This window comes from Cygnus olor, chromosome 3 (assembly GCF_009769625.2).
Source record: "Cygnus olor isolate bCygOlo1 chromosome 3, bCygOlo1.pri.v2, whole genome shotgun sequence".
Taxonomy (NCBI): domain Eukaryota; kingdom Metazoa; phylum Chordata; class Aves; order Anseriformes; family Anatidae; genus Cygnus; species Cygnus olor.
Genome location: NC_049171.1, coordinates 6,851,267 through 6,878,072, shown reverse-complemented (window position 1 = coordinate 6,878,072; position 26,806 = coordinate 6,851,267). Strand labels below are relative to the sequence as shown.

At 42.4% G+C, this 26,806-nt stretch overlaps 1 protein-coding gene across 2 annotated transcripts in view; it reads left to right on the top strand.

Annotated features, from left to right (window-relative positions):
• The first annotated feature begins 8,173 nt into the window (after nucleotides 1–8,173).
• The window catches only part of PTCHD4 (patched domain containing 4), a 95,365-nt gene continuing 76,732 nt past the window's right edge, over nucleotides 8,174–26,806 (top strand). Inside the window, exon 1 of one of the 2 annotated variants that reach the window (XM_040554329.1) lies at nucleotides 8,174–8,742. In XM_040554329.1, coding sequence (XP_040410263.1) covers nucleotides 8,317–8,742 — 426 coding nt within the window. In that variant the 5' untranslated portion in view covers nucleotides 8,174–8,316. Of the gene's footprint in view, nucleotides 8,917–26,806 lie in introns of both variants that reach the window. The other variant, XM_040554328.1, reaches the window with a different exon arrangement.

Here is a 26,806-nt window from a genome sequence, read left to right as displayed (position 1 = left end):
GATTCTCAGGGCTTAACATGTGAACCACTCCACATGAGCTGTGATGTGTCAGGAAAGGGTTTGCAACTTCTGTAGAGAGCAGACTAGCAAATAAGGCAGGGAGGTGAGTCTTTGCTCAAGGACACACTTTTTCCCTCTGTCTGCCACCCCATTGTTCACATGTGGTTTTTCCAGTATAGCTTTTCCTCGGAACAAATCCAATTTTCTTGGATTGACTCTTGAAGAAACACCTGTTGTTTTGGCTCCTCTTCATTCCTATTCACCTTTATAAAAATATATTGTCTCTATTGATAGAGGATTCTTCATTGTTCACTCACAGGTATTAAACTGCTAAGCAGTTTTTCTCACTATTAAATCAATTAAATTGGTCCAGTGCAACAAAAATATCATACTCCAACTCAGAATTGCCTTCACCAGTGCATATAGTGTGTATACTGTGTCAAAAATTATGAGCATCCAGAGTTTTCTTTAAAGTCAAGATGCAATCTAAGTTAAATTCTTACTTTGCCAGGAATTTGGGTCCTAAAAACTGAATTTCCAGCTGGTGTAAATGTGGAGAAGATCACTGAGTTCCTGGTTTTATGGAGAAGTAACGGTCCTTCCTTTTCCTAATGGCATGCTTTTCTTTTCTTGTCTATCTCTCAGTTCCAGCCATTCATAATCCACTCTTCTATTTTTCTATTTTATAGTTATCCCGCAGGAGTAATGTGAAATATAATCAATCAGTGTTTGTAAAGCACTCTGAGGCTATCAGATGGAAGGAAGTGTATAAATGCAAATTTTTACGATTGCTGTTACACTGCTGCCAAGAGACCTGCAAACAGAATCAGGCCCTCCTGTATTCAGAGATACACAGACTTAGTCACATCTTGTGAAAGCAGTCAGAAGATAAAAGCTGAGGTAGAGGTAGGAAAACAGAAGTTTAATGAAGTGTAAGAAAGGATGATTCTAGGATTGTTTACTAGTTTAAGACTGAATCCTTTGCTCTTCCACAGATTTTTGCCCAGTTTTGCTCCTGTGATTTACTACGATACCTAGATTTGGAGTACCTACAAGAGTGATCTACATTGATCTTAAGGCAGTGACCTAGTGTTTCTGGACTGCTCTTATCATCTTTGTTATTTAATGCAGGTTTTTTAAGGCGCAATCCATGTGGTCATAATTAGCATCCACTTAACAATAAGTAGATTTTGTGTGATGACAGAAATTATGCCCAAGTGTTTCTCTCCATTGACAACAAGGTAGGCCCAGGCAACTGTCTCACATGTGGGCATCTATATTTGTTTAAGCAAATCCCATCTTACAATTCCCTCTGTCAGTAAATTAAACAGTGCCAGGGAACATTCCCAAGCAGTGGAATGCAATCATCTAATTTCTTCAATTTGTAGAACGGTCCCTGGAATGATTTTGGCCCAGGACAACCAGAGCTTTCCCAACCCAGTCTTGAGTGTGGTTCAAGATCCAGCACCAACCAGGGACCATTCTGAGCTGTCAGTTTGGATGCAGCTACCCTATTGCAGAGGCTGAGAAACTTTAATGCCATAGACACAGCCAGACTGTGCCACCTGGCCCCAGGGCTAGAAAATGGGCCCTGGCACTGCTTAACCTACTAGGATAGTCATATCCACAGCTCAACACCCATCATAACTGTGGCTGGAAACATTTAGCAGTTTGACAAAATAGACCCAGTGATCCCAAGCTGGTAAGACACTTACAGCCCCAATGGATCTAAGCCATTTGAGTAACATCCTATAGAAACTATGTGGCAGGAACAGGACCAGATCCCCTCCAAACCCCATTCAATTGCTACACGTTCCCTCAGTCTACTTCAGTACCATTTTGTGTTGTTTTTTGAATTCCACATTACTCTTAATACAAACAGGCAGAAAGAAAGAAGCTGTGCTTGGACATTTGGCAGGTTTGCTCTTCATGAACCCTGTTCTGCTGGTTCCCTATTATAAATAAATTAAGGCAATGCAGCTTTTAGTAATAATTAACTGCTTCATCTTGAGATTCTTTTCTTATGTAATGCATTCATTAATCCTCATGATTCTTTTTACCTTTTGGTGAAAGTGCCATGCCCTTTACCTCCAAACATACCTCCAAACAGCCAACAACAGCACTAGGTCAGATTTATTGCATATGTTCTGATTTCATGTTGGTTTAAAGAAATAAAATCCTGACACTGGCTGCATTTAAATGATACCTTTGCTCCTTCCCATCAGTTTTGATATCAGCTTCTCTAACTGCATTCAGCCCTGTCCTCAGAGGACTCACAGCAAAGGCCATCTCAGGCCATCTTAGAAAAGGCAGAGTCAGGCTGGCAAAATTAGCAGAGCTAGCCTGTGATAGAGGAGCATCAGGAAGTCTCTTAGGAGGAGGTTTTATGATCATGGTCTCTTCTATAAGACCAATAGCATTGCCTTTTCATTTTGAACACAGCTTTGTAAGCAGAAGATGACACTGACACCTGGCACCAACTTCTGATTTGGGTTAAATAACAACACTATCCTCAATTTACAAGAAGGAATTGAAATAATGCAAGGCAAGTATCCAAGATGTTGTCAGACTGAGGATTAATACCATCCATTCTTACTGGGATTCCTGTACTTAGGAGTGTCTTTTCCAGCTTCCTTGGGATCTGTAGCATTAAAAATACATTGCAATAGCATCACCAGGTCAGCTTGAAAACCCACAGGATAGATAGAGTCTCTTTATAAAGCCCTCAAGGAGGACACTGATAGCAGGTATAATTTACACTTCCACAGATCTCCATCTAGAGATGGATTTTAACAGACATCTTTGTTTTCAAAGTACTTTTCCAAATAGTCAGGGACATGAAAATAAAGACATATGGCGCCTGAAGAAATGAATATTCATTGTTAGTATTTTATGATCGTAGGAAGCACAGTAACAAGAGCTGAAAATATGAGTTTTAATTTTTGCAGAAGTGATAAGGAGAGACATGTGGGAATGTCTTTTTTTGATTTTTTCACTCATCTGAGGTAGCTTTCTCAGTCATTTCCATTTTCTCTAGCTGAATCAATATTTTCTCTCTCACAAAAGAAAACAAAACCACAACTTAACCTCCCCACCCACACAAAACATATTACTTAACTGTCTGCTGCTCCCAGCTATCTTTGCAAGCTGTCTTCTGTCAGCATTTTAATTTTTCAGTCCTCTCAAGAAATATAATACATTGACGTTATGCATTTTGTGAAGCTCTTATTTGTCACAGATCTCTCAGGTCTTTGCTAACAGTAGGGGCTTTTATCAGGTAACAGTGTGAATTAACTATAGCTGATTGGAAAATGGCAAGCATATTTTTACAACCAAAAAAAAAAAACAAACTAACAAACCTAAGCAGGAGCAAAGCATGTTTATTTCTTTCTAGCACATTTCCAATAATTCTTCCAATTTCTGGAAAGAAAAAAAATAAAACAAAGTATTTAGAAAGTTATTCAGAAAAAAAAAAAATATTTAAAGCCTATTCCCAAAAGCTTGATTTTTGAACTAGCAGATTTTACTTTTCAAAACTAAAAGATAGTGTTTGTTGTAGGAGAGGCAAAACAATTGAGCAAATGCAGAGTGAAGCAGTAGTTTTATGCACAATATTTTTCAAAACCTCTTTTTTCATATGTGAAAACATTTCGTATGTGACAAATTTTATTCAACAAATATTAACCTTTAGATATCCCTGGCTTGGCAATCTTTACTTACATGAGTACTCTGTTACTCATTTGAGCAATGTCGCCAACTGCCTTGTACTTACCCAAGGAAATAACACCTAATTGGGGATTTAAAACTTTTATACTAAAGCTGAACACTTGAAAAAATATCAAAACATAAAGGATCTGATACCTGCTTCCTCCCATACAAGAATTTCAAAGACTCTTTATGCTCCTACTTTTGCTTCTACTATTACAGCCTTGTCTCCTTACTCACAAACTGACTGACCATGGCTTTTGTTAATCTTGGTTGTTTCTGCATAACACCTCCACAATTTATGAGTGAAGGTTTATGGGTCCTAAAGTGTCTAACAACCTCCCCAAAAGACATCAGTCACCTCAGTGTTTTGTACCCTCTGTTTCAGCAGTCAGCAGGTTTTTCTCAATTGTTGTCAAAGGACAAAACAGCAAACTCAAACACAGGTGTGTTTTTTTGTTTGTGTGTGTATGTGTGTGTCTGTCTGTTTTCATTTGTTTATTCATTTATTTTCCTCTGGAGCTTGCCCTAGCTATTACATCCTTCCTCCCATGCCCTCATTCCCCTGCACTATCCTCTCCCCTTTCTTACCCCTGCCTCCTTGCCCAGCTCCTGCCTAGAGCAGGTCCTGCAATGCGAGGAAGGTCAGAACTTAATTGAGAATTGTGAACAAAGGATTTTCTCTTAAAATCCACACCCCTAAAACTAAATTCACAGTCACACTAGAGATTTTCCCACTCTGAGGTCAGAAAATCATTTAAGTGTATAGACACAGACTGCCTGTCTGTGTCAAGCCTTTTACCTATGCTTATATACATAGCCTCTGTGGCTACTCTAATTAATGACACTATTTATTGTCTTTCATTACCTTTACCTGTTACTATACCCACCCCACTATTAAACCACAACGACTTAAAATCACTATGTCAATAGGACTCTATGTGTATTTACTTCTTTGTAAATAAATTTCCTTGCTTGTGAATAAATGTATGGCAAGCTGGCTCTTGGGCAGCCAGCTCTTCCTTCTTCTGTACCTAACCAGTGCACCTGTGACTTAGGATATCTCTGCATGTAAATTTGTATTGCTTTGTCTATCTGATACATCATGTTTTTCTAAACTTGTGTCTACCTTTCCCTGTGCTTTTTTTATTATTATTAATTTTATTATTATTATTATTATTTTTTGTGCCAAATGATTTATTCCCAAATAATTTGTGTCCCTTCTGGGAGTAGGTATCTCAAATTTATTTTCCCCAGTTATAATTGTTGGGCATAATTTTTCCAAGCTAAGTCTTGTTTCAAATATTTCTGAGAGTATTTTGAATCTCTTTGTGGTTTGTTGTTTCTCTGGGCTCTAGACCCTGTGAACCATCATTCAGCTCCCCCAGCTAACATTCCTGATGTGTTTGTTTTTCCTCTTTAAAGAGGATTCATATGAGGACACCAGGGGTGTATAAATATCAACATATCCCAAAGCTGTTTTCAGAATAGGTGTTGATGCACTGCTTGTTTCTGAGGCACACTTCAAACTGACTTTGATTTTGCCATTTGAGATGACCAGCAAAATGCACCGTTCACTTCATCATCTATGTTAGCTGTGGGTACTAATGCCAGATCACACTTGGCTGTTGTGTACTCCAAAGGACAGGCAAGACCCACCATCAGTGGTGTTTGGAAATACTTCTTTATCTTCCTGCCCAGCAAGGAAGCAGCATGTGCTCAGCAACACCTTTCACCACGTTTCTTTATTCTCTCTTTGCATGATCGGTGCTTCAGCAGCGCCATGTCTGAGTGCTCTTGGCTGACAGCATCTGAGAAGACAGAAGCTGGAGAAGGCCCAGAGAAGCTACAGAGAAAAAACAGCCTTTATGTTACCTTATTTAGACAGTAGAAGGACCTGCTCCTCCTAGGGTGATCTGGATTACTTGTGCTGGGTTCCTGAACTCTTCCTCTGGTCACCAGGAAGATCTGGCCAACTTCCTGAACAATGATGAACTCTGTGGAGAGCTTCCTGGACAAGGCTGTGGCATCCAAGAGATGTGACTGCAGCTTTCTCCCTGCTGGATCAGGAGAAGCACCACATAAGCCATAGAGTCAAAGAGTACCAAGAACCCAAAAGCTCCAGGCAGAGATCCTGCAGCCTGTGCTGAAGCCCTCAACGTGTAGGTTTCCCTGCCAGTAGCACCCCACAGTTAGATATTATGACATACTTTGTCAAAGGCTGTTATAAGCCCGCCTGTCTAGCAATGAGGAATCAGGTTCTGACTTCCCACTCAAGGTCTCGCTCATGTGTGTAAGTACAAAGGCTCAATAAAGCCTTTACATTTAGACTTTATTCACTGGGAGCACTCAACCATTGGCATAAGTGCATCATAAAATAGACAAAGAGCTGTAATTTGTACCAATGGAGCTTAGCATTTCCTAGGGTTGTTGAGGCAGATTTCCATCCTGGGGAATGCTTTAAGCTGAGCAAATGGGAGGCTGATAGGGTCTTTTGTATGGTATTTCCCACCTTCAACTGGTCCTTCTTGCTCTCTGTAAGAACACCAGCCCACATTTGCAAGCACCTCCAGATCATCAGTATCTAGGCCACTAAATAAAAACAGCCTGAATTTGAAAGGCGTGATGTGCTTGCAGCAACCATTCAAATATTTTTTTTAAATAAGCCAGTTTTACCAAAGCAGCTGTGAATCTAACCACAGATTTTAGTGAGGTAGGTTACTAAACCAATACTTCCGGACTACCTATTGCATCACTTAGGAGATGTTCATCTTTCCACACCTCTACAGGACCTCAGGCTTCCAGTTTGAATGAATCACTGGCTCTGTGACTGAATACAAGCCCTACAAAGCCCTCAAAGATGGGATGCTCCTGCATATGTCATGTCTATCCACACAGCGTGGAAGAGATTGATGAAATAAATGAGTTTTCTCCAAAACACTGACAATTACCTCAAGCTGAGCACAGCCTGCTGCTCATCTTGGGCAGAGTGTGCTGAGAGTCTCAAGCTCCCCAGTTTCCACTCTCCCTCTCCTTGTTTCAGGAAGGGTTTATTACAGCAGAACCTTGCTCTCTCAGGCTTTGCACAGTGTTCTTGGTCCCATCCCAAAAACAATCCAATTACTGTTTGACAAAACTAGCTAAAGTATAGCAGGAATTTGATGGTGGGGATACACCAAGCAGAGATCCAATTCTGGGGGGTTGGTTTTAATTATATTCCTATGACTTAGACTTATGATTTAAATATAAGCCTCCTGCAAGGCAAATCCTGCCTTTTCTCCTACCTTGCCTGCAAGGGGCTGTCAGGACTGCCAGGGATGGATCTGCTGTCCCAAGCAGTCCTGAACGAAGCTCCTGGAGGTGCAGAGCTTCCTGCCTGGAGAGTTGGTGGGCAGCCCTCCTGCTGCAAACGCATGCATTTCTCTGCTGCTCTCCCTCGGCCCTGGGAGCTGCAGAATTTCTCTGCTCTTATGTAATGGACTGCCGGTGGCTTTGCTTGGAAAACCTCCTTTTTTTTCCCAGCTGGAGGGGGTCAGGACCCTGTCCTACCTCTGCTGGGTCACTGCTCATGAAGCTGCTGGCCGTGGGGGCAGAGATGCCAGGCAGAAGGGCTGCAGAAGGGAGCACCGGGGCAGCTTCTCCCCTTTGCCCCAAGCATCTCCCAGAGCCACTTTTTCCCTCGTAGCAGCGTGGGGCAGCTTTTCCTGGGCGACCTCAGGCTGCAAACTAGGGAAAAAGGAATGGGGGCAAATTTGGGCTGGGGGGCTTTGCCTGGAGCAGTTCGTGTGTCCCCTCCCAGAGCCCAGGGGGAGGCTGGGGTAGGGCTGGATACCTCGGGAGGGAGGGGGGGCGGTGCTGGTGGCCGGGGGGGGATGCAGCAGCCCTGGGACCGGGACACAGGGAGCGCAGCGTGGCTGCTGCCGTGGAAAGAGCTTCGGAAAGTGTCCGGGCAAAGCCCTCCTCCGACAGCCGGAGGGGAGCAGGGGGACCAGGGGATGGGGGGGGGTATAGGGACGTGGGGGGGCACGGTGGGGTAGGGGGATATTAAAATGCAGCATCATCCTCTCGCCCCGGCAAATTCCCCACGCATGTGTGTGTGGGGGGGAGGAAAGAGGGGTGCAAAGCGGTGTTTTGGAGCCGGGGGGGTTTCGGGGAGGGGGGGTCCGCAGCCGGCTCTGGCTGCACCGCCCGGAGAAGCGGGGCTGCGCGGAGCGGGCACTGCAGAGCCGGCAGCGCTCCCGGTGCAATGCCCGAGCCTCGGAGGGGAAAGGGGGGCACCCGGGAAAGGGTGGTGGTGGAGGGGGATGCTACTCGATCGGAGGGAGGGAGGAAGAGAAAAAGAGAGCGAGGGGAAAAAAAAAAAAAAAGCAAGGAAAAGAAAAGCGAGGAAAATAAAAAGGCAAGGACTCCCCCCCACCCCCCCACCCCCCCTTCTCTGCCCGGTCCCTTCCACCCCGACACACACACACCACACACACACGCACACACACCATTGATCAATATTTGGCTGTCTTGCTGCAACTTGCTGCAGTCTTTTAAAGGAGTAGTAGAGCGAGAGAGGGAGAGAGAAAGGGAAACTGACAGGAAGGGGTAAGGAGCTACACATGTCACATGTGCTTTCTAAGACGGCCAGGAGCATCTGCAGGCTGGATCTGGTGGAGGATGCTGCGGCAGGTGATACACAGAGGGCTCCAGTCGTTTTTCTACAAGCTGGGCTTATTCGTGAGCAGGCATCCGGTGTTTTTCCTCACTGTGCCCGCAGTCCTGACCATCATCTTCGGCTTCAGCCTGCTCAACCGCTTCCAGCCTGACACTGACCTGGAGAGCCTGGTAGCCCCCAGCCACAGCCTGGCCAAGATCGAGAGGAGCTTAGCCAGCAGCCTTTTCTCCCTCGATCAATCCAAAAGCCAGCTGTATTCGGACTTGCACACCCCGGGGAGGTATGGCAGGGTGATTCTCCTCTCCAAACCCGGAGGCAATATTTTGCATCAGGCTGATGTGATCCTGCAGATCCACCGAGCCGTGCTGGAAATGAAGGTGAACTACAAAGGCTATAATTATACTTTTTCCCATCTGTGTGTATTGAGAAATCAGGATAAGAAATGCGTGCTGGATGATATTATTTCAGTGCTAGAGGATCTGAGGCAGGCTGCCCTCTCCAATAAGACAACAGCCAGGGTGCAAGTGAGCTATCCCAACACTAAATTAAAGGTATGCTCTTACTGCATGCTTTTGCCAATTAAAGAGGCAGCACTTCATTTCTTGTCCTAAACAGCAGGAGAAATATAATCATATCTATCTCTTTCTCTCTAAATATGCGTGATCTGGGCTTTCCTCGGGAAGCAGCTGAAACTGGTACCTTGCTATTGTTCTGTACGAGGTGGGAGGGTGGGGGACACGGTACACTAAGGAACCAGGAGCAGCAGGGAGTGGAGAACAGCCTCGGGACCGGGAGAGACCTTGCAATGCCTTGAGGGATTAATGTATCAGGAAAAGGGACAGGAGGTCGTGAACTTGGGGATGGGGGGCTTAGGGGGGGGTTCACTGTCACCTATTCCAGCCTCACTGTCGTGGCAGGGTAATTTATCTTTAATATGGCCAGAAAAAAAGGTTTTCCTCAATGGCACAGCAAGCTCCTGTGTCTCCCTGCCTCTGCGAGTGCCGTAGGAGCAGCAGGAGGTTTGGGCCAGGAGAGGTTCCAGGTGTCCTGCCTTCTTTTTCTGTTTCTTTACCTGCATGCAAAGAAGGGGAAGGAAGGTGGAATTTTTTCTCTCTGTGTGAAAATAATCAGATCTGGTGCTGATGGATGCGCTGGAGTTTTAGGACAGATCCCATCAGCTGGAGGCTTCCAGCAGAGGCGAAATGAGGTAAAAGGTGAAAGAAGTTTCAGTCCTTCAGTCCTAAAATAATAAATAATTCAGCACAACTATCTCAGGAATATTCCCCTTGCACACGAGCACCTCTTTCCTTCTGACAGGGAGCAATCGGGCTCACTAACCTGCTATGAGCAAGTAAGGTGTAAAGTTTGCAGGTGGATGGTGGAGGAAATTTCTGCAAATTACAGCATATCTGCATGCTGCCCCAACCATCGCAGGGTTTGCTTAACAGAGTTTAACAAAATCCTTAAGATGCTAGATACTCATGCTCAGGACATAGGGAAGAAGACATGGTCCTTACCGTAGCCCCTCAAGGATGGAGGAGATAGTGCTCTTGCAAGTACCATCCACATCCTGAAGTTATCATTTGTTTCTTACTGTTTGTTTACTAGGAAAAAAAAAAAAAAAAGGAAAAAAAAGGGAAAGGAAAACCAAAAAAAGTTAAGTCAGTCCCTGCCCCAAAAACTAAACCAGAAATACGGATTGATTTTATTGGTCTTTTTCCTTCAGTAAAAGGGCTGGTTGGGACACATGGGATTTGGTCCCACTGCTGGACATGTTACAGTAATTGCTTTGTGCAGAGTTGTGGCTGTTTGAGCATGTGGAAATGGAAAGGTGTCCTTGCTGCTGTCAGAAAGTCCTGAGTGCAAGGTGTGCTAGAAACACTGAGTTACTCTGGATTAAATACCCCTGAATAATTTTTGTCATTTAGTTCATTATGAAGAAAATTCTGCTATTATGAAATAAATGTGCCTTCTTTCCATTTTTTTTATTTATTTTTAAAGTTGAGATAAAGCTAATTTGGTGGAGACATGAATAATCTGGATTAATATTGCTATCACCCAGCCTCGTACAGAAATAGTTATTCTACTCTTAATCCAGATTAATTTCCTCATGTAGAGTAACCCTAATTGAGCCTGTCACAACTAGGTTGGGTCACTTGCGATGTGTTTTTTACCAAGAGTGTGCCTACAGCTCATCCTTTTTTAAAGATAAAAACAAAGTTAAAAAAAAAAAACAAGTGGCATGAATTAGAGATTTAATGGAATATAAGAGTGATTGGTAGATAATTCACATGGACAAATGTTTTCCCAAAGCATGGCACCTCCAATCCTGCAACTAGTTGTTGTGTAAGGAGTAGATGTCCTTAAGTATCTAGCTTTAAAGTGGAACAAAGCTGGGAGCTTCCTACCCACCTCTCAGTAAAGGAAGGTAAACCACCAAAATCTGTGGGTACACTTTAGAGAAAAACTAAAAAATACAACCTGTGTCTGTGGAAAGGCAGAGTCCCTGATGCTGCTGGGAAAGAGACACACACTTTGCAAGGGGTTTTCTTTCTCTGGTACAGCAAGGACTCCTTTGTGGCATCGTGGTCAGCCCTGAACCTGGGCTGGCCTTCAGCTACCCCATGTCCTCAGAGATTCATCTTTGCTGGTCTCTTTGACTCCAGCTGCTGGGGATAAATTACTGCTTTGCATAGATTAATTAACCAGGTGAGCCCCCATTCTGTCATCTCAGTGCCCCATCTATGAAGATACAGGGTTAGGAAGTTGAGGGGAAACATTTCTTGGTCTCCTTCAAGCCATGGCCAAAATCCCGGTTTAATCCAGGCTCCTGGATTCATTTACTGCCCCCCCGTCTCTGCACCTCTGAGAGAAGACTGCGGAAACCTAGGCCTGTGCCACTTGCTCCAGGGTTGTCTAACCATGAACACCTTGGATGCTACACCCACTAAGGTAGATCAGTGTCTGGATGTCCAGCAAAGGCAACAACCCTGGTGGCTGTAGCCATGAGGTTTCTAATTTCCTTTTACTTGAGTCATGACATGAGTTGTGGCCAGACCTAATGGGAATGCAAACCAGAGAGCCAAGTCTGCCTGTCCTTACCTGGTTCATCACACTGACCAGTCCATATCCTTGGGAGCTATCTCAGCTAAACTTCCCTGTAAGCCACAAGGACCCAACAGGGTCTTCTAGGGTTTCCTCACTTTTTGGTTAATACTATTAGATTTTTTTGTCTTGTTCTTTTAAGAACAACCTCAGATTGAATAAAATTCTTCTAAGAATGATCCTGTGGGTTTACAAACCACGAAGCTATCCCATCTGTGTGGTTAGTCTGCATCTGACATGGGGCAAGTGTCAACCTGGGCTTGTTTAGGAACCACAGTGAAAATCTTGAGCTGTTCCAGCCCCTCTCCTGCTCTGTCTGGGACCTGCAAAACCTCTTGTACTCTTTTCCTTCTCTATACGCCAGATTTCATCAAACTGCTCTGGTTTTGAAACAGCTGGTTTGGGGCAAAGTGTAATGAAACTGCTTGGCTTTTCCTGAGAAAATCTGTCTTTGTAGAGTAATGATCATTTAATCTTTACTTGCTGAAGTATTGGAAGGGCATATGGCCTTGAATACATCTATCTTCACTTCCCCTCCATAAGGAGGGAAGTCCTGGTCTCTCTATTCGACAGAGGAGCAGAAAGATGGCACTTAACATCCACAGTGCAGATTGCAGCATGGTTTCAAATGCCTAAGGTGGGTTTAAAATCCACTCTGGCAAAGCAGGGGTCAATGTAGACAGGTTTACTCCTCCGAGAGGCCAGGTGAACCAAGATGTATGGAAATCCCAGCTCCCGTTGCTTTGGGGCAGTCCAGCACTGTTACAGCCATTGCTACGTGATGCTGCAGTCTGCAGCCCAGCCAGAAAAGTGCCTTGCCCAAGGTCATGCAGATAGAACGTGGCAAGCAGGAAACCATAGCTGGATGTATGAAGCCTGGATGGAGACTTCTGAGATATGTCGTGGGGCAAGATTGCTCATGTTTTCCCCAGCCCAGGTGGCACAGCAGTGTTCCTGTACTTGGGGTGTGGATTGTGCCCTTATCACATAGACCGGGCAAATCTACACTGAGCCCTGACCCTTGTAAACTGTGAACTCACAAGTGTGGTCCCAGGTATGATGTTTGTCTGGTAGTCATCCCAGACAGTACCAGGGAATGGCTTGGGAGATAGTATGAGTCAGGGTCCATTCTCAGTATTCATATCTACTCTGTTCTGGGGATAATAGTGTGTATCTGCTTGGGTATGTGTTGCCCCTGACACATGGCCAGAGGTCTGAGGCATATTTTATTTATTAGTATGGACAGGCTTATTGATTACATGACGATTGCTTCTTGTGTACTGTCAGATATGAGGAAGGAAACTGTGTTTAACCCTGATTTGTCAGCAACCCCAGCAAATTTGCTGTCTTTATCAGGGAACAATAATTTAAAGAGACCATTGCAAAGAATGAAAATTATTTCAAAACACAGTCCTAACCTGGAAAAAAATACATATATGAAAGCATTTTTTCCAAGTATTTCACTTTTACTCTGTTTCACGTTTATTGTCTGAGAAAAGATAGTAACTTGGAACTTATTTCTCTGAGATCAGAACAAATACAACAACTGCTGGTTAGAAGGAGCCTTTGAGAGCAGATTGGTTTTCGTAATACTGCCTTCAATTATTTAAGTATCAGTCATTTACGAACACTACACTAAACAGCAGCCAATAAAACAGACATCTCTATTTCCAGAATTGTGATAAGCACATCAACAGGATATTGAATCGTTTATTGCTCAAGTAGAAAAGTTACTTGCATTCACTCAACATCTTGAAACCTGTAATTGTGGATTTGTTACTGGCCAGAATCTCTCTTTTTTTTCTCACTCTAGCAGCTGTACTTCTTAATGAGTCTTGCTCCATTTGCATTTGTGGAGTTTTTGCTGCTCTAAGATTAATCCCTCCTTAGATAGCCCTGGCAGAGCATCTTTGGACAGAGGGGATATAAGACCACACCCCATCCAGAGCAGAGCGGGCATCTGCATATCAGCGGTAGCCACAAATTTATTATTGCTTCTGCAAAGTTGTTTCAGGTATGAGATCGCTCTGACAGCAAGGACAAGTGTTCTCCAGATGCTCCCTTGGTGGCAGTGCAGCTCTGTACCCATTCATGGTCCAACCCGCCCCAAGCCAAGCCTGTGGCTCAGGATCCTGTGAAGTGCTTTTTGGCTGGCAAAAGCTGCTAAGTCAAATCAAAACAATAAAATGTGAGAAGGGAGAGGATCAGAAGAGGAAGGCTGGAGGCAGCAGATAGTTTTCATCTCAGCCTCTCGGATCAAGACATGATTGGGCAGGCTGCGCTTGGAGCAGCTACTCGGTAGCATGAAAGCAAGGCAGAATATTTTTGAAGGCAAGTGGCTTCTTCTGGCTCACAGGCTGGGAAAACATATTTCGAAACAAAACAACACCAAAACAACCCTGTTGCTCTTCCAGCTGCGTTTTTGTACTCTCCAGCAGGACTAGGCAGGGCTTTGGACCCACCTTGCTGGAGGGGCTGGTGGAGCTGCTGTCTGCAGTGGGTTTAGCTGTGTCCTTGACACAAGATGTCCCTGCAGCTCTTATGGTCAGACAGCCTGCTTCCTCAGTGTGGGCAAGAAATTAAGCATTTCTTGCATATTTAGGAAAATCATCCACTCCTTCATGCACTCAATACATTAAGAAAGGTCTCTTCCATAGCTCTGCTAGACTGGGCTCTTGTCTAAAAGGAAGGTCAGACCATCAGCCCTGACTGGGCTAGGGACATGTAACAGAACTGGTCTGTACCAGGACAAGCTGTTCTAAAGTTAAAAATAAAATATAAAAATAAAAATAAAAATTAAAATTAAAATAAAATAGCAGGAATAGAGCAGAAACCTCTCAAAGCAATGTTAAGTTTTAGGGTGTTCTTTTTGCACTGGCATTCTTCAGGGCAACACATCACAGCCATAAATTTCCTCTGGGATAAATTCCACCTTCACTCTAGCAGGGAAATGGACAGCAGGTTCCTTGTGTTGGGGTCTCATTTCTTCCCCTCTAACAGTTGAGTTTAATGGCCACGATGATAAATGCAAAGAAAATATCCTCCAATTGCTCAGGGATTCAGTAGTGCAAAGCTTGGGTGGATAACTCATACTCAGAGGTCTGACCACTGACAGGGACAAGAGCCTTTAAACTCAGTCCTGCTAACTAGGGATTAATAACAGGAGCAAATTTAATGATGTCTCAACCTTATTATTACTTTTCAAGCATGTGACATACAATGCAGTTGTGTAAAGAGGCGAAGTCTAAGAATCAGGCAGCTGTGAGACATACTGTAATGCAGACAGGGTATAGCACCATAGAGTCAGAGCTGTCTGGTATCAGAGAGAGGACGTGGTCTCCTCTAACATGGCAGATGCTGGTTTTAATTTTGGCTTTGCCCTTGACCTCACAGACGACCCTGGTCAGCTGCTTCATGCCTTTCCTTCCCAGCTATTCTGCTCTTTAGTTTTGTCAGCACTTGCGGGGAGGGACAGCCTTTTATGCAATGCCAGGCCATTTGGAGACCTTGCCGTGATGTGAATAATAATAAAGGAGCAATTGGAAGGTTGTTTGGGTTGAGAGAAAAGGAAGATGCAATTCCAAGTCCCTGTGGTGAGTAATAACTTCTCACCACTTTGGATCTGGGCTGAATGTCAACCAGTAGCCAAAGGTGGAAAGTCCAGTAACACTTTGTTGTCTTCCTGTGATAGCTGTTCCTCAGTGGAGAGAAAAAAAAAATATATATATATATATATATAAAATATATATATATAAGCATACATATAAAAAATTATTTATTTGTTAAATATTCAGAGTTAAACTCATAGCTTCATCCTGTAATGTGCAGAACGCTAAAAATGCCTCATTTTCTCTAGACATCCTCAAACAGTGTTTCTATGCTGACATAACATCTTCTAAACTCAGCCATTCCCAATGTCTTTCTTTCCAAAATATGTTTGGAAAGGAGAGGAGAGGAAAGGAAAGGAGAGGGGAGGACAGGACAGGACAAGACAGGACAGGACAGGACAGGACAGGACAGGAGACCCTTAAAAGTTGGAGGAACACTGTAAGGACAAGATGTCCAAAGAAGTTCTTATATTTAACATCCTATATGTATACGTGTGTATACATGTTGCATACATGTCATTCTTAGTAAATAAAAATTATGTAAGTAAGGTTGTGCTGAATATTTTGAAAATACTAATCTAAAACAAAAACTATATTAAACCTTATCAGATATTAAGAGGTAAAAGAGCCCTATGCAGAGGTCTGCACAGTTATCATTACAGAAGTAATGGTGAAAAAAAATGCTGACAGGTTTTCTGAGAGGAATGAAGTAAGTGTTTAAAATCATGATCATACATTTCTATGAAAGCTTTTAATTTATGCAAACCCCACATCCATTGCACACTCCTGGTGCAAGCAGCAAAGCATGCTGTGTGTGGCTGAGACTTGAGCTGAAAAGCAGCTTTAAATACCTATGAAACAAAGTCTTCTACAACTTAGGAAAGCAAGTACTGTGTGTAATGGTAAAGAGAAAGGAAGACAGAAAGTACAAGCTATAAAGTCTTTATACCTCTGTTGCTCACTGTTTTAGTCCTGATATCTGATTTCCTACCTACCAAGGTGCAGGAGGCTCATGTGGAGAATACATAGTAAAGGAACTGCTTGGTAGAGGAGCTGTGAGGCATCCTGCAAAGGGAGAGAGCAGTGAAAGTGCTCTGCTGTACTGCAGGGATGCTCACATGCAGTGGCACATGTATTAGTCTCACTTTTACACTGGTCTGTCCACTGGTGAGCAGCAGCTTTGGGTGAAATGCTTGGAGATGGTCTTTGATGAGACTCGCAAGTATGATGTGGTGGCAGCAGGAAGATTTCCAGCTATTAGAAATTACTGTGGAACCAGCTCAAGGACAAACAGAATAATTTGTCAGTAGGCAACTCTGGTATGGCGCAGAGATTTTGCGGGAGATTTTATTCTCCTTGACCCTGCTCAGGCATTGGTGGGTAGTTCCTGCACAAGGCCAGTTCTGCAGGTCCAGCAGTGGCTCTGTGAGACATTGGTCAGCCCTCTCACAGCCACGAGGTCAGCCTTTCTCCCTGGTTTTGCATTTCTGGCCCCAAATGTCCCCTCTCCCAGTGCACTCTGCAGCCAGGGAGATGACACGGGATGGCAGATTGTGAGACTGGCACGTCACTACTTGTTTTTTAATGCAGAAAGGTTTTACTCCGGTAATGGGCTACAATTAAGATGGAAAAATTCATAGGTGTGTAAAATCTCTTCAATTCATATGAAGGCAGACATTCTGGCATCTCCCAGGATATTTTTTTCTTTAAAAATACCTATTGCACCAGCCCCAAAACCAGATTGCTTGTCTGCTCTGAGGGCATCTGAGAAGGCAAAGGGCTGTCCTGCCTGCCTGTCCCATGCCTTTGAAGGCAGTGCCACCTCCCAGAGGATTAAAGTGTAATGAAGCCCACCTACCTAAAGTAAGCAATTTGGGATTAAAGATTAAGCACCTAATAAGTCAGTTCACCTCAATTAATTTCCTTGTGCAGCTGGTGGGAGACCTAGGAGATGCCATTGAATACTACCACAGGAAAGCCTGAATGGCTAATCTATATCCTTCCACAATATACAGGAAACGTAAAAATCGCCTATAGGACCAGTTCAGAGGGCACCTAAAAAGTTGCCCGTGTGTAAGAGAGGGTCTCGCTTTTCTTGCACCTCATGTAGCTGTTACCAAGAGTGTTACGCAAGTGCTGTCATTCTGGTGGGGAAGTGTCATTCTCTCCATATACATGGTATGATTTTGCATGTGTGTGAACAGCTAAATAAAGGGTACAGTGATTCTGAAGTGACCATGGACTGTTTTGCTACTTCTGTGCTAAATCACACATTATCTGTGCTGCTTGTAGGGAAGGCCCATAAAATTTCACCTGAATCTTTTTCTCTGAGAAGTTACAGTACTCCTGAAAATAAAAGTCTCTGTGAAATAATGCCTACCTTGCCATTAGTTTTTGTCTTGGGGGGAGAAAAGTGAAGGGCAGGGTCTGATAGTTTCACTTGGACATGCCCCCAATTAAATACCTATATTTTTCATGATGCAATAGTTCTTTCAAAGTGTTATTTCAGAATTGTTCCAAGATAATTTGCTCTCATACTATTCCATAGATTAGAAAATAGGGGATAAAAATAATACTTTAAAATGAAATGTTTTCCCACATTTTGAACTGAAATAACTCTCAGAACTTTTTCATGTCAAATTTCAAACTCTGGGGAAGTGGAGAATGCTCCATTTTAAATAGTGTAGAGAAATGAGGTCTTCAAACTCTGCCCAGCAGGTTTGCTGCATGGCTGAGGACACAACCCAGTCTTGATGGACATGAGTGTGCCCCCATCAGAACGCTCTGGCTCTTGTTAACACCATATTTCATTGGAGACCAAGGCACTGTATTGATGGGCCAAGTGATCCTCAGTACAAGATTTCCAAAAGGGTTTAGTTCATAAAGCAATACGCAGTTCGTTAAGAAGAAAGATGCTGTTAGCAGTACTTCATTATGCAATGTAATCTGTTTGACATGGCCTGAGACTTAAATACAAATCGCCTTTTTCCTAGACATTTTCCAGGATGGTTTCTTAGAATAGATCTTGATTCATTAACTAAATGCATTAACAATTTCAAAGATGAGCAGATGCAACATGAAAATATTCTCTTTCTCCTTAAAATCCACACTCACTTTGCTCACTTTCTTGACTCTTGTTCTGCTGAGAGAAGTGCAAAACTACCCTCAATAGAGACCTCACCACAAGCTGTTCTGGATCCAAATGGCAAACACGCTTCTTCTCTTCAGGAGCAGTTGGAAAGTGTGGTATTAGATGCTCTACCAACGATGTTTCTTCATTAAAAAACATTAATTATCCTCTCCATTGGTTGATAGTCAGCTGAATATGAGCCAGCAGTGTGCTTAGGTGGCCAAGAAGGCCAACAGCATCCTCGCTTGCATAAGAAGCAGTGTGGCCAGCAGGTCTAGGGAAGTGATTGTCCCCCTGTACTCGGCTCTGGTGAGGCCGCACCTCGAGTACTGTGTTCAGTTTTGGGCCCCTTGCTACAAGAAGGACATGGGGGTGCTCGAGAGAGTCCAGAGAAGGGCAACAAAGCTGGTGAGGGGTCTGGAGATCAAGTCTTACGAGGAGCGGCTGAGGGAGCTGGGATTGTTCAGCCTGGAGAAGAGGAGGCTCAGGGGTGACCTCATCGCTCTCTACAGGCACCTTAAAGGAGGCTGTAGCGAGGTGGGGGTTGGTCTATTCTCCCATGTGCCTGATGACAGGACAAGGGGGAATGGGCTAAAGTTGCGCCAGGGGAGGTTTAGGTTGGATGTTTAGAAGAACTTCTTTACTGAAAGGGTTGTAAGGCATTGGAATGGTCTGCCCAGGGAAGTGGTTGAGTCACCATCCCTGGAGGTCTTTAAAAGACATTTAGATGTTGAGCTTAGTGATATGGTTTAGCAAAGGACTTGTTAGTGTTAGGTCAGAGGTTGGACTAGGTGATCTTGGAGATCTCTTCCAACCTGGATGATTCTGTGATTTTGTGATAACTTATTTTCTATCTGCAAGTAAAACCTGCTGGTCACCCTGTTGACGTACACACAGTTATCATTGTAAATTGCATAGGAAGTCGGGGCACAGGCAAAGAAACATGAGCATTGCTGAATACTTACAGATGTCTCTCCAAAGCATTCTTTCCCCAGGCTTCAAGATTAGCAAAAGTATTATTAGGCTTTAGGTATATACCCAAAAATAAATTCACAAGCTTGACAAGCTTAAGAGCTCCCAGCCCTTCTGAAGTTTTGCATGAGTTTTATTTTTACTGTTTTTAGAAGAATTTAATTTTAAAGAAAATATTTATTTATTTATTTATTTATTTACCTCCTAACAGAATCAAGCTTTTATTACTGCAGCTTTTGCCATTTTCTTGGTTCTAGTGTAAGATTTCAGAGGTGGGAGGAAAAGGAGTGCATCCTTGAAGGGAAAATGTGTTATATAAATGCCAAATACTGTACTAGCATATGTTCAATGATCTTTTCATCAGAATATTCATCTCAAAAAGAGAGTTAAAACAGGTAATTTGTCACTACTTAACAGATCTGTACAAAGCTCCCTTCGGAATGATTCTGACACTTTTTTTGTTGGAAAACCCAACTAATCTTTGAAGTAGCAAAAATGACAGGGAAAAAATAAAGGCAGAAAAGTATTTTTTTATTTTTTATTTTTTTTATTTCCACTTCCTTTAAAGCAGCTAAGTAAAAGGTAACCAAGACAGAGAATAACCCAGGATGAAACTCAAAGAATCAAGTACATCCTTAAACCATTGGAACAGTTTGAATTGGGTCTTTCTTATAGCCTCTTCAAGCAGAAAACAGGGCAGGAAGGACAGTTGTTATGTAAAGGAACACTTTGCACAGTGGAATGGTGATTTTGGTGCAGGACCACATCTTCAAGAATTCATATTCTCTTGCAACTCGGATCTTCCTCATCACATTGATTTTTCCATCACAGAGGAGTGCTATGGTGCAGCTGGAGAAATTCAGTCAGAGGTGCTGGAGTTTTATGGGCAATCTCATGCTTCTGTGTAACATTAAGAGGTCAAAGATATAAAAGGTTTATAAGGTCAGTCTAGCCCATTTCCTGGCTAGTATGGGGAAATCCTAATAGAAAAACTAATTCAGATTGGCTTGGATGGGAAATCAGTTATGTGGGTTGGAAAGTGGCTGAAAGATTGTAAATAAAGAATCATGATAAATGATAATGTAACAAGTTTATGGAAGGTATCTTTCATGGTATCTTGAGAATTTGCATTAGGTCTGGTCTCATCTAACATCTCTATTAATTATCGGAAAGTGGAATTGAACTGTGCAGAAATGGAATTCACAGATAGTATTAAACAAGGAGGAGTTGTCAGCACCAGCTGAGTCAGAGAATTTACACAGACACAACTGGAGCAGTTAGGAACTTGAGCAGAAAATAAAACAAGTTTCTGCAGAGTTTTGGTTGCATTCTGGTCCCCACAGGCCAATCTGGGTTTGTCCCTTGAAACAGATTCCTATTAGCTGAGTATTGCAAATGCTGTATTGAAGATACAGTGCTTAAATGGTATGACCAAGGTCAAAGACAAAGTTGATGTGAAAGTCAGGATTTTATAGCCCCCATGGAAAGAGCATTTGGTTTTAATTCTGACTCTGACACTGCTTGGCAAGTATGGATATTTCACTGCTCAGTGCTGTCCTTCATCCTTCATCTTATTAGCGACCAAGTTCTGCAGGACAAATATCGCTCCATACATTGAATTTGAACAGTGCTTCGGATGTTGTAACTGATGTGTTAAATAATCATGGAAGCCTTGATAGATTTTCCTTTTGTCTTGGTCCTTTTTTTAACTTTCTAGAATGAAATCAGTTTTATTCTGGATTTTTGTGCTGACTGAATTTTTAATGGGCTGGACTTGTAGAGGTTTTGCCATTTTGTGCTAAATTCCCCAGCACTTTAAATTGAAAAACCCTCATAAGCATGATGTCACAAATTGGCTCCATGTTGTCCCTGTTGAATTTTGTCATTCGCTAATGAGGTTCTGGTTATGCCAGAGAAAAATTCTTGAAGCAGACAATGCAAAAGCTCAATTGAACAGGATACTTAAAAATATTCAGCTGGACCTGTTCTGCTGTATTTTGGTCCCAACTGAGTACAATTGCAGACCAAAAGCTGCACAAGTCTCCAGGAATACATTGGTGATGTTTGTGAAATGGATTGTGGAGTCGGGCCACTTCTCTTTCTCTTCACAAATGCCCACAATAGCAGGACATTTGCTACAGTGAGTGGTACTTGGTCAGGTCTGGAGAGTCAGACCCTGCCCTACCACCCATACAGGGAGTCACTGTAGGAAAACTTACCCTAAATGCCAAAGAAGGGGTACATTTCTTCTATATGAGCCCTTTTATGTTCACTGTCTAAATGGGGCCCAATGAGTAGCCAGAGAAGGGAATGGCGAACCTTCAGAAGCAATGCATTTCTCTTTTTCTAAACGTTTACATCATGAGGAAATAAACTTGCTCATTGGAGACATCACAGATGAGAAAAAATGCTTTGATTATGCATTTACCTTTCAGTTGTTTAAAATTAGGCAGCTGAATTCCACTACACATTCATTTAGAAAAAGAAAAGAAAAATCACATCAAATTTCCATAAGCATGGGAATATACTAAATCTGGAGATCATTACAGCAAAGACTCATGTCAGGTGAAGTGTTTCTGAATGACCAAGGGAATAATCTATATTTGCATTGACTTGAGAGGAAATTTCCCAGCATCTTTTCATGGGGAAATTTGAGGTTTCTTCCCAAGCTCGTTGCAGCTTTGTTTCACAGCAAATCTCTGTCAAGATTTTGGAAAACTTTTATGGAAATTATTATTGGACAGTTGCAAAGGATCTAAAACATATTAATCTGAATAAGGAATTCACTGGAGGATCCAGAATTAAATACCATCCTCCTGTAAAATACATTTCCAGATACTAGCAGTTTATTGCATAGGTGAGACAGAGATTTTGTAGTGTGCTCAGAAGACGAATATTGAGATTCTATCCTCTGGCAAGGCTTTGCCATGTGTTTACTCTTTGGCTTATTTTATCAGATTTTTCCCTAAATATTTATTTCTTTAAAATTCAAAGGTGTCTAAATTACCATAAAACCCCACAATCTGCAGCATTTTTCTTTTAAATTAAAAGGCCAGTCATTACCTTTTCTTCCACAACCAAAACATTTCCAAATAGATTATGCTAATATGAATTATAAAATCACTTTGCACTCCAGGAGATTTTGAAAATACTTTTTTTTTTTTTTTTAACATAAATTAAAGTAACTTTAAAATGTCTATGTGAGGAACAAGTTTTGATGTCTTGCAGGGAAACATCCCAGATATAAAGGCTATAAAGTTATTATTACTATTATTATATACAACGAATACACATTATTATAAGTGTATACTTATACACTGTAGCTGAATATTCTTCCTACTTGGTATCTTAAAGTCATTCTTAACAATGGAACTGCATTAACATATAAATCTAGGAACATGTATAACTCAACTTTAAGCATTTAATGCAGGTATTTAAATTGGGATTTGAGAAATTATTGGCTTTAAGAGGATTAATACTCCCAAGAATGAGACCCTAAGACTGAAGAGACATCTAAGACCGAAATCAGCCTCTGGAGGAACCCGATTTTTCTCATCCACCTCAGCAGGCAGCCAGGTGGTCCCAGCATTTTTAACCAGGCAGGCTCTGTTAGGCAGTGTGAGTCAGGGCTTCAGAGAATAAATTTTGACTTTTCATGCTTTGAGTCTTGTCCTGGTTGAAGAGACACATCCAAATCAGAAACGCTGCTTGAAGTTAATAGCAGCTGTGTACTCACATGAAAGGACAAATACTCAGCCGTGAAATACAGCCACCTTGAGGATGAAATTATTCAGGTGTTGCAGAGCTGACACTGCCACTGAACTACAAGCTTTGAGCTCAAGAATTAAAGAAACCCTGAGCCAGCTGGCAGCAAGGAGGGAATTATTTTTTATTATTTTTTTCTCATTGAATTTTGCATAAACCTGGATTAGTTTTCCAGTTCAGTTTACCTCATTCCACAAAAATTGCTGCTCCGTGAGCTTGACGGGGATGAGGTGCAGACTCAGGAAGGAGAGGGAAGGGTCCCCTCTTTTGGCAGCATCACCAGGTTATACCATGAAATACAGCAACTAGAGAAACTCCAGCAACAGAAGGGAAGAACTTTGGAGCATGGGCAGCTTCTCTAGTTGTGTATTTGTACAGCACCTTGCACAGCGGGGTCTTGGGCCATGCCAGAACCTCATGGTAACCAGTGACTATGGTCTGAACTGAGATCTCAGCATTCTCTGTACCTGTTGTGGTTCCTTTCTGGCCTCAGCAGTGCTAATGCTACATCAAGATGAATTGCTCCCAGCATGTGGAGCTTGATAACGGCAATTGTTACCAGCTCCTGCAATCTCTAGATGAAGGTTTGGGGCTGATGCAAAACGTTCAGGTTGTTGCACACTGTTGTTTAACACTTGCTTATCGTTGCAAATGTGCTCTGTGCTGTCTGAGACAGCATAAGAAGCACCCTCTCCCACAGTGAATGGTTGAAAAAATAAATAAATGCTGGGCCTGTAATGTCACCAGTCTTCCCATGGTAGACCTTTGCAGTGATGGGAGGCAATGAGAAGCCCAAAGTGAAGAAGATAACAGGAACTTTTAAAATCTTTTTGTTTATTTATTTATTTATTAGATTGTAATAATAATTAAAGAAAACATTTTAGAGAATCACTGAATACTACCTTCAAGTTTATGGGCTACTATGAAAAAAATATCAAGAAGGCCATGCTTTACAAGGAGATCTAAAGTATTTTGCAAATAGAAAACTACCTGCTTATATTCATGTGTGGGAGTGAAAACTCTCCTTGAATATTTTGAATCCAAAATACCTTAGGTGGGAGTCAGCTATCTCTTATGCAGATCCAGAATCACAGCAAAAGTTATATTTTAGTGCATGAATACCGGTGTACTTAAATGCCTCCTTCCCACCATCCCCTTCCAGATTCAGGACCAACCTTAGGAAATAAAAAAACTCAAAAACATCTGAAACTTGACATTTTTTTGGCTCTCTCCATCTACCAAATGGCCAAGCTCATTAACAAACAGTGTGTGCTGGAGGGGAGGAGGGGGTGCTTTAGAGTAGAGAAAAGGCTTCACAATGCCAAGTTTGAGATTTAATTATTTTTTTTTAAGAGATAAAGAGAGCGAGGAAAAAAAAAAAAAAAAAAAATTAATTCTCTCATAAGAAATAAGAAATTTTCAGCAAGAAGCATAAAGTGTTCTTAAGTGTAGCTGCTTTCTACAGTACCTTGTTATACCTTATGGAGCGCTGCATGAATGGAGCTCTCCTGAGCAAGACCTGGGGTGAGAACAAGCAGCACCCTGCATTCAAAGCCTGGGCTTAGCTAAGCCTGAAAACTGCTTAGCTGGAAGTTAACCTCAAAACCACCCTAGCCCCAAAATCTTGCCACATCACGCTTGGTTCTGTGATTTCCAGCATTTCTTTTTTCCTCGTCTTTGATAAAACATTATCGCAGCCTTTCAATACTTTGGCTGCTGGTCCCCTGAGAAACAGAAGAGCAGAGACAAGAGAAAATTAAAGAGATGTTTGCCAACATAAAACATTTTTTTTTTTTAAAAAAGGCACCCTTTTCTGTGTCATTATTGAAACTTCAGATTGTAAGAGCTTAAGTGATTCCTGTGGATCTGCTATACTCCTCACTTCTTATTCTCTGCTGTTTATTGTTTAACATTTCCATCATATGAAGTAATAACAAAGGCAAGTCCAATTCCTTTTGCTTCTTGTCAGGTTCTCTTCCCAATTCTTGTGTGCGTTGGACAAAACAATGTAGAAAAAACAATTAAAAGAGGTACACAGTGGGATGCACGCAAAGCCAGAAGGTTTACAAACCCGTCAGCAAAAACCTGTGACCCATTTTAGGGACAGTTTTTGTCCCCTCAGAAACCCTTCAGCTTGGCTATGTGAGTGCATGAAGTTTTACTGTTTTGTTCCTTTTTTCTTTTGTTGATATAGAAAGACAGAAAGAAGGCAGGAAAGGGGGTTTTATTGATTTTTGGTGTTTTCTATTGTCCTTTTTTTTTTTTTTCTTACTTTAGGAATTAAATTCTTGTTTAGCCTGTAACTGCATGGACTTCAGGGAAGCTTTAAGATTAAGCCAATACCAGATATAGAAAAAAAAATCTGTTGTAATATTGTCCTATTTACACCCACGTGGAGAAAGCCATGACAGTCTTGAAATAATAAAATGCTCTTGGATGTCACTGGGGGCAAGACAGCTTTGATTCATTAACCTTGCTTATACTTTTCTGCCAATTTCATTCAAATCCCTGCATCTGGGAGAAAGATTTATTTGTTAAAAATTGGACAGGTGTGTTCTTTCTCGCTCTTTCCAGCAGCTCATTTCAGTCTTTCTTTTGTTAAAGAGCAGGAAGGCCCACAATACCTACAGAACCCCCCAAAGCATTTTCCAGCTGTATTATGGAACAAACTATCTTGGTGTGTCATGCCTTAGACATGAAAACTGGACTACATGGACCATTGGTCTGCATCAAAAAAAACATATCTTTGTTTTATACTAACTATAATTTTCTTGCCTTCCTTTGAACATTTTTTAGCATTGAGTTTGAGCTGTATATGAAATTGGAATTAATATGAACTGTTCTTTAATATAAAATATCCATGCTCTAGATTCCGAGACCTTGCCAAATATGAAAGTTGGCAAATGTGTTCTTCCTTGACATGCCTGCACATGTAAGTGTGATGGGTTAATGGTCTATACCCAAACACTGCTGTTTTGCACGTCTCCCTTGTGCCAGTGTTCCCTCCTTAGAAATTCATTCCTACTTTTCTCCTTGGCACAAAGAAAATCCTTGGGGATGAACAATAGCTGTGCACAAGACAAGGGAGAAAAGCTCAACTCTTCAAATTGGACCTGAATAGCTGAATTCATGGCTTAGCACCTGCCAGAGGCATAGAAATGGTCCCAGTTTGCACAGCCAGAGGGCCACAACTGTACCATCCAATGCAGAACTCCTAAAGCCACGTGGCATCTCATTTTGTAAGTCAGTCATAAAGCAGGATTTGAAAATATGAAAAATATGAACTCTGTCCAGCTTGTTGATGTGAGGAAGCATGGGGATTCTGGGGTAGAAAAACAGTTTGGGGGCAAATCGCTGCACCTTAATATGAAGTTCCTGGTTTGTTGCCCTCCATCACACTGCTATCGAGCTGGGCTGAAAATAGGGCAGATGGGAGAATATGTCCCTGCTCAAAAATTTCCAGTAATCAGGCCATGGCTCCTGTGCACAGCAAAGGTAGAACACTCATCTGCAGTCACAGTCCCAGCTGCTTTCCGGACCAGAGGCAGTGCCGGAGTTATTCGTGCCACCCCATCCCTCCCCCACACTGCACACCCTTTGCATGTCGACCTGTTCCAGAACAGTGGTGAGACCCTCAGAAATGGGGATGGGGCTTGAAACACCCCTCAGAGGTCCACACATATGTCTAGGGTGGCATGGTGCAGCTGCACAGGGCTTGCAAACTCCCATTGCTTGGGAGCAGGCATGGTGTGAAGCATGACCCAGGGGAACAGCATGGGGCTGGGACAGGGGAGGGTCAGTCTGGGTGTTAGGGAAAGGTTCTGCACCCAGAAAGACAGGCACTGGGACAGGCTCCCCAGG